Raw genomic sequence first — 13278 nt, forward strand, 5'->3', positions numbered from 1 at the left:
TAATATTCTCTTATTGGCCAGTAAGTGAATATTGTGGGTCACAAATCCCACCAAGGTTTTTTCCACACCGGGTTTCCTCATTAAATCCTTATGTTAAGGTGTGTTTTTCATGTGAATGCTATTAATTTTGTTTATTGCTTTATTTCTTGCATACCGGTACACTATTATAATATATTCTACATGTTTTAAGTTAAGAAATTATATTCACTGGTTAGATACTGATTCACCCCCCCTCCTCTCAGTATCTGTGGGAATCCTAACAGGTGTACCAGTCTCCAGTGCTCAATGTTTGATTTGATGTTGCTCACACCTCTTGAATTTTGCATTTTTAACCCCTGATCCAACCTCTATCTGATTTTGGGTCTTGATTGATAAGACTAAGATGTCCTGGGCGCCTTGGTCCTGACTGCCCTAGTCCTCCCAATTGGGACCCAAAATAAGACCTCACAACAGTCACTTCATGTGGGTGGGAAATTTGGCTATGTGTCAATCTGCTCCAAAATTCAAATATTTGAAGCACAGTTAGGTATAAAAGGAAGCTTACCCCCCTCATTTGGTAACTAGAAACTAAGAAAATTATAAGAGAGCTCTCAATTACAAAATCAATTCAAGCCTAAGTGAGCAAGCATTCAAGTATTCATCAAACATTGAAGGAGAAGGTCAAGCTAGGTTCAAGCATTCATGTTCAGGTATTCATGATCAACCTTCTATAAAGACATTCTACATGACATCCTAAACCCTTGCATGATGATTCGAGTTGACTTCATCAAGTTATCAAATTCAAGCGTTTCCAGATCAGATCTACCCTTTCCCTCAAAAGGAAAGCTTTCCATTTCAATTATCATTTCAATTTCAAGGTTAATTCCTACATTGAGGTTTGATCTTAGGGAAACCCCTATCCAAAAAACATATTTCCTTTTTTCTCTGTGCAAGGAATTATCTCAAGAGCTGCAAGTGAGGAATCTGACTGAATAGATGACAACAATCAAACTCAGTTTTTTACAGGCACAAAAAGTAGAGGACCAAGATGATCAGCTACCCTTGATCTCGAGAATTTTTAACGATCTTCTAACAATGGATTTTGTGTATCATCTTGATTTGCAAAACATCAAGTTTGTCTGCACTCGATATTTGGACCAGCACAACCTACTCCCCTTAGTCCTGACAATTCTATCCAAACTTTTTGTTGCAAGGTCTAATTCATTTTCCATGCTCCGAACTAGGTTTACAACTTTACATGATATCTAGAACATTATGTTAATGTTATTTTATGTCAATTTCTTAATGATTGTCCTAAATCCAACATTGTTGTTTAACCCTAATTCAAATTCATTTTCAATTCAAACAAAGAGGATTAATTATATCTATATTCAACCCTCTTAAGATTGGATCAATCAAATTCAATTCCCTCCTTAATGTATGGTGATCCCAAGCAAAATGAGTGGCTTTATCAATCCAAATGGTGAAGACGTAAATTCCACCACATTACAAGTCCAAAAGTCAACCTTTACTCAAAAATTAGGAAACAAAAAATTAAAGATCAAAGTTTATGATATTTGCATCCAAAAGGTTAAGAAAATCATAAAAAACATGATTATTCATTCCACAAAATAAAACAATCATAATTTGAATTCTATTTTTTTTTCTCTTTCAAAAGTTCAAAACTATAGAACCTTAAATTCACCATTTATGATATCATCAAAACCTTTAAACTTTATTTTCCAAAATTCATTTTTTAAAATTTTAAAATTTACCGTTTACTGTAAAAAATGCATGAGACCAAACTTTTCAACTTATAAAATGATTCTAGAAAAAAAAATTCCATACCTTTGACCCATTTTTACAATTCCAAAAAAAAATGCATGAAACTTATAACAAATAATTGAAAACCATATTCTCTCACGTGAATATACTCGAACAATTCCTAAGAATGAAACATATGCATTCACCTTTTGTGGGCATGGAAAATGAAGAAAATTCAATTTGAATGAGAGAAATGCCTTCTAATAAAAGCTTGAAACAATGGAGGAAGAGTTTACAGAATTTATGGTATACTCCCGTAACAACTCCCGTTAAGTACATCACGTGACAGCAGCAGCAAAGCTAAATATTTGACGTGTTTTTTTCAACCTAAAGTGCTACAGGGAATAAAAGCGAGAAGTTTCAATATGAATATGCATTCCAGCGTGCAGAACTTTGGATGTGTGAGTCGTAAAGGGTAAATGTTTGGGAAGCACATGGGAGTGGTAATGGAATTAAAGTGGATATTTAATGGATCTAAAGAGAACAATCCTTCCATTATGACTCTGGCCATTTGTGAGATTAGGAAAACACATCTTTCACAGAGATGAATCTCAACCATTTGTTCCTATTTCATTCTGATCCAGGCCCTGTGCTAAATTCCTATCTAAAATTAACTTTACTAAAACTTTAGGGGTATCTTTGTGAATATGTTGTTTGAGTCCCTCATTTTCCCACCCCCAACAAAAGGGGAGCCAACAGGGCATAGGAAAAATGCATTACAATGACTAAAGATATCATTGGTGCGAAAGACACTATTCAAAGTTATTGACAATTTTAGAAAATGAGGATGGAAACCATAAAGAGATGATGAGTATCCACGAAAGTCTAGGGGGATCTGTTTGAAACTCTTCTCCAACTACTCAACGGAGACAAAGGATCTATAATCATGGTAAAGGGAAAAAAAATTGGATTTTACAATCCCTTATTACAGACGTGTATCTTTAAAATTAGAATACTTTCCAACAGTTTATTGTAAATAAAAGGAAACACTCCCAGGAAGCCTGTAATAAAAAAATTAACATCAACTTTTTCAGTCACATCACATGATCCGTCATCAGGATGGTTTAAATTAAATTGCAGAAAAAGAGCTCTTCATCTTGTGCATGTAAAAAGGGTTACCAAACTGCAATTCAGGTCACATCATCCTGATGATGGATTGTGTAGTGTACTCCAAAATGTCAATATCATTTTCTATCACAGATTTTCCAAAAGCATTCTTTCAATATAATCGTTCTCTTTTCCATTGATTATAAAAGTTCATGTCAATAAATTATTACACAATGATTCACTGGAAAATTTATTATATGCTGCTATAACTTCATAGATAATGAGTGCTCTCTATTCTTTCTAAAAGTCTTGTTTGTCAAGTTCAAAAACAAAAAAAACAAATCAAACTACAAACTAACTGATACCCATTACATGCAATCCACTACTGAATTTTAACTTGGCAGTTTCACAGCGAGTGCTTTGTAAATTTTCTGAGCAAGTTCTGCTGAGTAAAATACAAATGAAACTTTTGCACAGAATGGTCAAATGGAGAACTATAAGTAAAGCTTCCTTCCACATTTTTAGTAGTAGCTGAACCATGTATATTCAATTTCCGTACAATGGCAAATAGAAGATTTTTTCAACGCTGCCAAGGGGTACTATACTTTTAAGGAGTCATTGAAAACCTTCAACGCCCGTCAGGTAGAACCAGAAAATCTCCTAAACATTTGTTCACAGGCTACTATTTCTGCATCTCCACACTTCTATACTTTTCAGGGGATAATGTGGGCCACAGTATTCCCCTCTTTGTAAGTGCCTGTTTCACACATGCACATAAACCCCAGCGGACATTCCTTGTTGTGCTGGCATGCATGTACCCAAACCAGATGGTGGGACCAACAGCCATTTGACCACAAGGGGATTCACCTACAGTGGTGCTCCTGTAGGATGAAAACTCACCCTTAATGCCAGTGGGTGCCATTTCACTAACAGTCTGGGATTTTGGCATAGTGGTTGCTAAGTTTGGTATCAAAGTCAAGGTCTCAATGTTGAGCCCCTGTAGTGCATGGTGAACCTATGATGCCCCTAGCTAAACCCTGACGAACATTTCTGTGTCATGTTGACAAACGCATACCCAAACTAGATGGTGGGGCCAATAGCCACATGTCCACAAGGAGTTTCACTTATGGCGGTGCTCTAGTGGGATGAAAACCTCACCCTTAACACCGATGGACACTATTCACTAACAATCCGAACTTTTGGCATAGTGCTTGCTTAGCTCTATAAGAAACCTAATCAAAATTCTGATTTCTACCCTCAGTGATAAGAATTCACCTTTATAAAATTTATCATAATCCCAAACAATAAATTCTAAATTTTAAAACAGCAGGGTTTATTTTCAGAAAATTATAAACTGAACAGTCTTCAACAAATCAGAAATATATGTGCATAATTCAAAGGTTTTTCAATGTGTAATTGCAAGTTTCAAATACCGAGGTATATATTATTACAAAACTAATTTACCCCTGGTTGTATGGATCTTGAAGGTTAACTCATTGCCTGGTTGCTAAGTGACTATATGGCAATATGATGTGACTCCTACAAATTTCTGTCCAACTTTAGTTTGTGACAGATCTAGGTAACGGTGTAGCTGTAGGTGACCCTCAAATAGCAAAGAAACCACAACGTCAGAGTGGTCCATAAGGTTCATCAAAACCCAAAAACCCAAACAAGACAATTCATCTGCACAAAAAAAGAAATGTCTTATTTGTGGGGAGAAGGGGCACAATCCCAGGAATGCTCATACAATTCATTGTCTAATAGTGAATCAAGCCAACAAAAGCCTTGGTAGAATTCTCAAGGAGACGAGAAGAATCCGTGTTGGCAAAATAAGCACAAGCAACAAAAAAATATCGCTTCAACTAGTGATTCTAACGAAGAATATTTTTTGTATGCTAGAAAGATTGAAGCCTCCACTTTTGAAAGTCCTACTTGGTATATCAATTCTAGTGCATCCAGCCACATGGCAAGAGATGAAGAGTAGCTCTACAGCCTCACCCCATCAACTTCGTATGGGCAAGTTTCACATGGGTGATGATACTTTATAAGGCTCACACGTATCAACTTATGAAGGTCCTTTATGTTCCTGAGCTCAGAAAGAACCTCCTCTCAATAAGTTAGTTTCTAGATCACAACTTGAAGGTTGAATTTGACAAATATAATAGTGAAAAATTATGTCCCATTCAAAACGAGACTCACAATGATGAAGTTGTTGCTCATGACTCAAAGGTTGATTAAATATTTCAATTGGTTGATGTCACCCATGAAGACAAGGCCCTTGAAGTAAGAACACGTTCATCAACTACTCTTTGGCACAAAAGATTTGATCATCTCAATTTGGGCTATCCTCTTGCATTGAGTAAAAATGACATGTTGTGAGAAATTCCCGAAAAAATAGGTTTTACTCAGCTGTCTTGTTGGCAAACAACATTAGACTCACTTATGGCAAAAACACAAGCTGCTGGTCTTCCAGATTTAGTGCACCATGATCTGTGTAAACCCATAACACCTAGGTATGGGTCATGCGCAATATCTTTAGATTTTTGTGGATGATCATATTAGAAAAATGTGGATCTATTACTTGACTAACAAAGATCAAAAAAATTTAAATTTCAAAGTATTTTGAGCTCTTATAGAAAGGTCGTCTAGTCACTCCCTCAAGACCATCCGTTCAAATAGAGGGAATGAGTTCACCAAGGAGGTTTCAAACTACCTTCAACAACATAGTATCAAACAACAATTGACCATCACATATACACCACAACAGAATGATGTTTCAAAAAAGAATAATTGTACCATCATGGAAATGGAGTGATGCATGTTAAAGGATACAAATATAGTTCCAACATTCTGAGTCGATGTAGTTCATAGTCATACAATCATGTACCTGTTGAATTGACAACCCACCAAATTGCTTGAAAACATCACTCCTAAAGAAGCATTGACTAGAAAAAAACCCTCCATTTCCCATCTCAGAGTATTTAGCTGTACAACTTTAATGCAAATTCCCAACATGCAAAGGAAAAAGTTATTTGAAAAATCTTTGAAATGCATTTTCTTGGATATAGTTCAAAGTCAAAGAGATATCAACTTCTGAATCTGATTACAAAGAAGTTGTACATCAACAGAGATGTATTTTTTGATGAGCAAAAAGGAAGCGGCACATCTCACTCACCATCACTTAGAAGTCACCAAACAACCAAAAATATTGAGATGAAAATGAGGAACTTGTGGACATTCACCATACAACAAACTTAGGTGAAGAACAAGAGCATATTTTGTTTCCAATGGACTAGTTTCCACCTTTATCTTCACTCCTCATCTCATGTGCCCAAAATATTTAAGTGGTGTCATAATACCTTAAAGGATGCAATTATAATTGCAAACATGTCTAATTCCAAGCCAAAGACTCAACAAGTCACGTGAAGAATTAAAATTAACTCTTATGTGCACGATCATTCAAAATTCATAACTAAAAATAGTGAAACAAGCTCTCAACTCACAACCTTGGAAAGATGCAATGGAATCAGAATATCATGCATTCATGAGGAATAACACATGGTAATTTGTTAATCTTCCACTACGGAAAAAAGTGACTGGATACAAAAAAGTTTTCAAAATCAAATATAAAGCAGACGGTAGCATTGACAAGTACAAAGCCTAACTTATGGTTAAGAGCTATGCTTAGAAAGCATGCATTGACTATAAAGGAACCTTTGCCCCACCACAAAGATCAAGATTGTTGCAATGACTTTGGCAATGGTAGTGCAGTCCAATTGGCAAGTTCATCAAATGGATGTCAAGAGAGTTTTTCTCAATGGATATCTCCAAGAAGAGGTCTATATGACTCAACCTGAAGAATATATTACATTGGACAACAACAAAAAGTATGCAGACTTCTGAAATCCTTCTACGATCTGAAATAGGCTCTAGAGCTTGGTACATCAAGATTGATGAGCATCTCTCCAATGGGGATTCGCCAAGAATCGCTATGATCCCAATCTCTACCTCAAAGAACAAGAGGGGAAATGACTTTGATAGTATATGTCGGCAATCTTGTCATTATTAGGAGTTATTAGCAAATGATCTCAACTGATCAGACAATGTGATAGATCTTGGATTCCTGAATTATTGTCTTCGACTTCATGTATGGCAAAAGAATAATCAAATTTTAGTATCTCAAATGAAATATGCCAAGACATTGCTCAAGAAATTTAAGATGGAAGATCGCAATCTCATGTTGACACCCATGGAAACAAGATTGCAACTTTCCAAACATGACCCATCACCTCAAGTGAATGCTACTCTCTATTGCCAATTGATTAGGAATATCATTTATCTAACATACGTTAGGCCAAATATCAACTATGCTATCAGTTATCATTCACAATTAATGCAAGAATCTAAGGTTTCACATTAGAAAGCAAAAAAACAAGTGTTGAGATACATCCATGATAAGTAGAGTTTGGTCTGGAATATAAATATAATGAACATTTTTCTTTACAAGGATAAATGAATGCAAATCATGTAGAATCTTTGGATGACAGAAAGTCTACTTCAATCTTCGTTTTCTTTTCAGGATTTGATCTGATGTCATGGGGAAATAAAAAGCAACCACTATTGCTCAATCTTTCATAGAAATAAAGTATTGCACTACAATTGGAACTGTTTGTGAAGCAAAATGGTTATGTTGCATCTTCACAAGAATAAGTGTCCTAGACACATGCTCTAATTTTGTTCTATGACAATTATGGAGTGTTGAAATTTATTTCCGATTCAGTTTTCCATGAGCTCACTAAACCCTTTGGGGTTTAGTGTCGCAACATTTCAACAGCAAAATATTCAACAGATTTCTAATCAAGAGCAGTGTGCTAACATCTTTACCAAATCTTTTGTAGTCATGAATTTCAAAGCTTTTCAAATCTTCCTGATCTGTAAAATGATGTAATGAGAGGGCATTAAAAGCATTGTTAATAAACATATAACATTAAAACACATATTTAATTATATCATTATATAGATAATAGTAATCACATTCTTACTATTTAACATATGTGATTTGGTAGTTGATCAGCTATGCCTACCCTAGCCAGTTTGCTTTTAACTGACTTTTCTTTGTATATATATTGCATTCTAACTTCAATGATAATACTGGTCATTGTATTCACAACTTCAGTACCATTAACTCTATGATAATCACAAAATGCATTGTCATCATATCCCTTACGCATACCCCTAGATGTATCCAATGGACAAACAAAATTAAGTGTAATCATATTAACATGAAGTAAACTTTTACGCACATTATCCAAAGGCTGGCACAGCTTTGTAGATCTTCTAAAATTTTGAGGCTTAAAATTTTAAACATCTGAAACATTCAAAACATGATGACTATTGGGCCTTTTCTCTTATTCATCACTACCCTTTTGAATACCATTTAACTTTTGAAACTTAGAAAGGTACGAAGACATGGAAGGAGTATAAAAAGAAATATTCTAAGTACATTTGCTACTAATAACTTTAATTCTGCATTTTTTCACATTTATACATAAATAAATAAATGATAAATAACTATTAACACCCTAATTGCCAAACTCTCACAAATTAATCAAGGCCACAAATAAGTCAGTGCTACTCAGAGATGAATTTCTCTTGTTTGTCACTACTCTTTTGAAAACCATTTTACTTTTGAAACTTAGAAATGTAGGAAGAACTGGAAGGAGTGTGAAAAGAAATATTATTAAGTCCATTTGCTATAGATAACTTAAACTCTGCATTTTTTCACATGTACGCATAAATCCATAAATGATACATAACTATTAAAATCCTAATTGCCAAATTCTCACAAGTTAATCAAAGCCACAAGCAACTCATTGTTACTAAGGGATGAAAAATGTTAAAAACTCACAATAAGTTCATTCATAATATTAAAATGAAGACAGATAATTTTGAGATCTAATATGACAGATATGACATCCAATCGGAGGCGTAAAAGTTGGACAGGATATTTACTTTTCTTTCTTCTACGACAAAAAAGACTAAGTTCAGAATACTGCGCCAAAGCAAAAGATTTTGCTTTTAACGAAAAATTGTAAAATTTAGGATCCAAAAAAAGAAAAACTTCTCTAGATTTAAAAATACCTTTCAGAAGTTTGAAAGTGTCATGGATAAATGATGAAAGCCACTAGGTTGTTAAATTTTGGCTAACTTTCTAAAAACTAAAATATGTGTGGCATTAAAGAAGAGAGATTACCCTATGAACAGAATTCCAGATGCTTAAATTTAATTGTTTAAATTTACGTCATATTTTAAATTTAACTGGCAGCTGAAATCCAAGCCATATTTTTATCTTCACAATTTGATTAATTGACACCAACTGAAAGTTGGGTAGCGACTTAAAAACCATTCCGCCTTTACAGATGATATTCAAATGGCAATTAATTGGACTTAACATATAATTTTAAAAATTTGATCAAAGATTGCACGGTATTGGGCATCCGTAACTCCTTGAATTACAAGTAAATGTTACAAAACATACTGATCGTAAGGCACAGGTTTTACAAAAAAAATCTTCTTTGTCATTGTTCATTGAATGGGGTTTACTCCAAGCGAGATCAAACCCCAAATTTCCATTGCGAAATTTGCGAAAAAAAACAATTTCTGAATACAAATATTGCAGATATGGAAATCTAAAGCCCAGCTCTTGTATCTGGAAAAACACAGTATGAGCATACTCAACTAGAAAAATGAAGAATTTAGCAGTAACAGAGATGATGGGTTGAAAACCTAGGTGATGTGCGCTCATTGAGGGTCATCGGGCTTCTTAGGCTTCCGGTAGTTTTCTTCCATATGGCGAGCAATAACAAGGCCGGTGTTAATGAGCTTCTGAATGTTGGGGACATTGTAATTCTGGGCCACGTAGACGCCGAAGACAGTGCCTGCCATCAAATGGAAACAGCTTCGTATAAGGCCCATCGCTCGCTACAATGTAGGTAAAACTCGGAAGCACAGATTGCAAAGGCGCTTCATATTTGTGGGCACCTTTTCTTAGGGCCCAAGTTTCGTTTCTATTAAATATAGATATATTATAAATAAATAAATAAAAGAACGAGGTTTTGTGATGGTAATTGTATATTCATAACCTTTTTATTATTTATTATTTATTATTTATTTATGGAGATAATTAGTTGGTGCCTAGAATTATTGTGAGGCAACAAATTTTAAATAGTGATTAATCTATATTCATACATGTTACATCTCATTTCTGCCCTAGTTGTTTATGTGTTGTGATTAGGTCATGTTATATGTGTGCCCTAGTTGATCTATGATATACTTGCAAGATGCTTAAGTCTGTCTTAGATGTTTCGTGGTTTTTTAACTGATTACGAGGTTTTGTGATGATAATTGTATATTCATGACCCTTTTATTATTTATTATTTATTTCTGGAGATAATTAGTTGGTGCCTAGAATTATTGTGAGGCAACAAATTTTAAATAGTGATTAATCAATATTCATATACTTGCAAGATGCTTAAGTCTATCTTAGATGTTTCATGGTTTTTTAACTGATTAAGCGTGCCCTAGATGTTCATGTTTAAATTGAATGAATGTGCCTTAGATGTATATGCATAAATGAATGATGTTAATTGTGCTTAGAATAATGAATTGATGACTCATAATTGTTAAATTGATGACTTGATAGTTAACATTATGACATGATGTTTCATTTTTGTTAATGGTATTTTAAATGTTAGAGTAGGACAAGATTTTGATCTAACTGGTTGAACTGGCCAAGTGTGTGTAGGAGATCGTCATCCTTCGAGAAGGGAGGGGACGTATCATCAGGTCGAGAGGTAAAGAGAGGGAAAAACTTATGCCATCTGGGAAACTCTAACCCTGAGTCGGGTAGTTTCATGTTGACCTTGGTTATTTACGTCAGTCATCGCGTCAAGTAACCCTAGCTGGCCTGTAAAGAGGTTTTAGGGTTTCACGACTCTAAGTTATTAATTGTTTTGTGAGTTAATTTGTTATTATTATTATTAATTAATTTATAATTAATTATTTTATTAATAATTAAATTTAAATTGGCAGTGGCTCATGTTTTATATATATATATATATATATATATATATATATATATATATATCTATCTTATTGCAATACATGTATATGAGAGTACACATACACGATCATATATGTGCTCCTATAGGCATGCATACATAAGATGTATAAATTCATATATATAAATATATGAATATCTTATACTAATACTCTTGCAAAGGTAAAGTTCATTTTTAAAATACCTTAAGCCAACTCTATTTGGCAATTTTTTAATAAAGATAAGTGTGAGAAGGGAGGTCTTGTTATTTTAAATTAATTTTAAAATCTTTCTTAAGCTGCTAAAGTATAATTGGCACAAAAAATAAGGATATAAAACAAACCCCCACCCCATTCTTAACACAATGCATATAAATCATTTCTTATTACTTGGCCTTGAGATATTTTATCGGGCAATTAAAAGTGAATCGACATTTTCATATTAATTGATATTGAAATGGGAATGAAGAAAAAAAAAAAAAGAGACCTCCTTGAAAGCTTCATAAGCTCTTTCCGCGTGACTGGCAATAGACACGCATGGTGTGACTCTCCTTGGGCGGATTAGGGAAGCATACCTGGTATTAGGGCGTATGGGTGGGGGAAATATTTAGGTGAGTTTTGAAGAAAAATGGCATACATTTCTTCTTCTCAAAAACACGAAAATAGATATTTATTTCTCGTTGTTCTTTCTGGATTCAATTGTGTTTGTATTTTGATGCTAAAAATACAAACACAATCGAATCCAGAAAGAACATCGAGAATCATAATGGATTGTGGAAAACTTATCACTTCAAGAGATATTTGTGCTCTACAACTTAAAGGTAGGAAGTTCTCTACAACGTCTAGAGACTAGAGGATTTTCTAGTGAAGGGCATTGGAAGGTTTAGCTCTGTTGTTCCATTACTCTTTGTCAGGTCATGATATACTACTCAAACCCTACGATTTGAGCACATATTTTGTCTTTCCATAATGAATAAAGGAAATAAGAAAGAATGTGTAAAATAGAACTACTGCAGTCATTTCCTTCTTTCTAAGTTGGTAAAAAGGATAAGCTAAAAGGAAATATTGAAGCCAATGCCATTTTTCTAAGTTAAGCTAAAAGGAAATATTGCAGTCAATTCCATTTTTCTGAGTTAGCAGAAAATAATGTGTTAAATAAAAAAAAAAGTATACATTCCGTCACTCTGAGTCATATTAAGGAAGAATTTGTTCTTAAAAGATAAATTTCAGTATATAGGTTATGTTAATTAATTATTATGACTTGTGTTAATCTTTCATATATATACCTTGTATTCCTAATGAGAAAGGAGGGAATTCCATGTTATGGGTATGCAACATTGCTTATTTAAATGTTGATGGTTGGAATGTTCTGTCATGTGCAAATTGTTAAATGTACACTTAAGCCTTGCTGAAGGATTTTAAACCAGTTTGAAACCACATAAAATTGTATAAACGTTTTTGCAAGCAAATATATGAGTACATAAATAGGTAATTTTACACACACACACACACACACACACACACACACACACACACACACACACACACACACACACACACACACACACACACACATAAGGAGATAAGTAATCTGGGTATGAACTATAATCTGAAAATCATAAAGATTATAAATAGAAAGTGTCGTGTGTGTGAAGTGGGGTATCTGCAGCTGCAACACAAACACTCAATAGATCATTACAAGCATGGTTAGCAAATTGAAATCAAATGAAAGATAAACAATGACAAAGCGACCTATCGCATCCTAAGAGATGCGAGTGTGGATTTTCTCTCAGATCTAGATGAGTAATCCCAGTGACTTGACTACACCAAGACGAAGGATTTCAAATGATATGATGTGCAAGCTAGATGAATGTATGATTATGCTAGATTAATCCAAGAAGCTAATTATGCTAATGATATTCATGATTATGCTAAATGAAGATGCAATTAAGCTAGAAAAAGAGATTGATTATGCTATATGATTAAACAATTATGCTAGAAGATGATCAAATTAAGCTAGATCTAAGATGCAATTGCCTATAATAGCAATGCTTAAACTAGAATGCTAGGAATGATATGCCTATAATAACAATGCTTGAGATGATATGAGAATCTGAGATGGGATCCTTTGTGCTCCAAAATGGGGGATATTTATAGGATTTCCAAGGCCATGGGTGAGGTGGCAGGAATAATTGGTCAAGATTGAGTCTAAAGATATCAAGGGTCAAATTGGAGGAGGTTGGAGGGAGGGACACTTGTCATCTTTGTGGTGACAAGTGTCAAGGAGCCTTGCTCATAAGAGGGCAAGTGTTCAAGGGAGTAGACATGTGG

At 34.2% G+C, this 13278-nt stretch overlaps 1 protein-coding gene across 3 annotated transcripts; it reads right to left on the reverse strand.

Moving 5' to 3' along the window:
* Positions 1-6972: 6972 nt before the first annotated feature.
* LOC131047368 (uncharacterized) lies at positions 6973-9908 on the reverse strand. Of its 3 annotated transcripts, none has more exons than XM_057981253.2 (2): positions 9637-9908; positions 6973-6991 (listed from the first exon to the last, which is right to left on the reverse strand). In XM_057981253.2, the coding sequence occupies exon 1, from the start codon at positions 9823-9825 to the stop codon at positions 9652-9654; it is 174 nt and encodes a 57-aa protein (XP_057837236.1). In that variant the 5' UTR covers positions 9826-9908; the 3' UTR covers positions 6973-6991; positions 9637-9651. The 3 variants fall into 3 exon arrangements, with proteins under 3 accessions (XP_057837236.1, XP_057837226.1, XP_057837227.1); XM_057981243.2 differs by lacking the exon at positions 6973-6991 and adding an exon at positions 7447-7782; XM_057981244.2 differs by lacking the exon at positions 6973-6991 and adding an exon at positions 9282-9559.
* Between the last annotated feature and the right edge of the window lie 3370 nt (positions 9909-13278).

The sequence above is a fragment of the Cryptomeria japonica genome, chromosome 4 (genome assembly GCF_030272615.1).
Source record: "Cryptomeria japonica chromosome 4, Sugi_1.0, whole genome shotgun sequence".
NCBI lineage: Eukaryota > Viridiplantae > Streptophyta > Pinopsida > Cupressales > Cupressaceae > Cryptomeria > Cryptomeria japonica.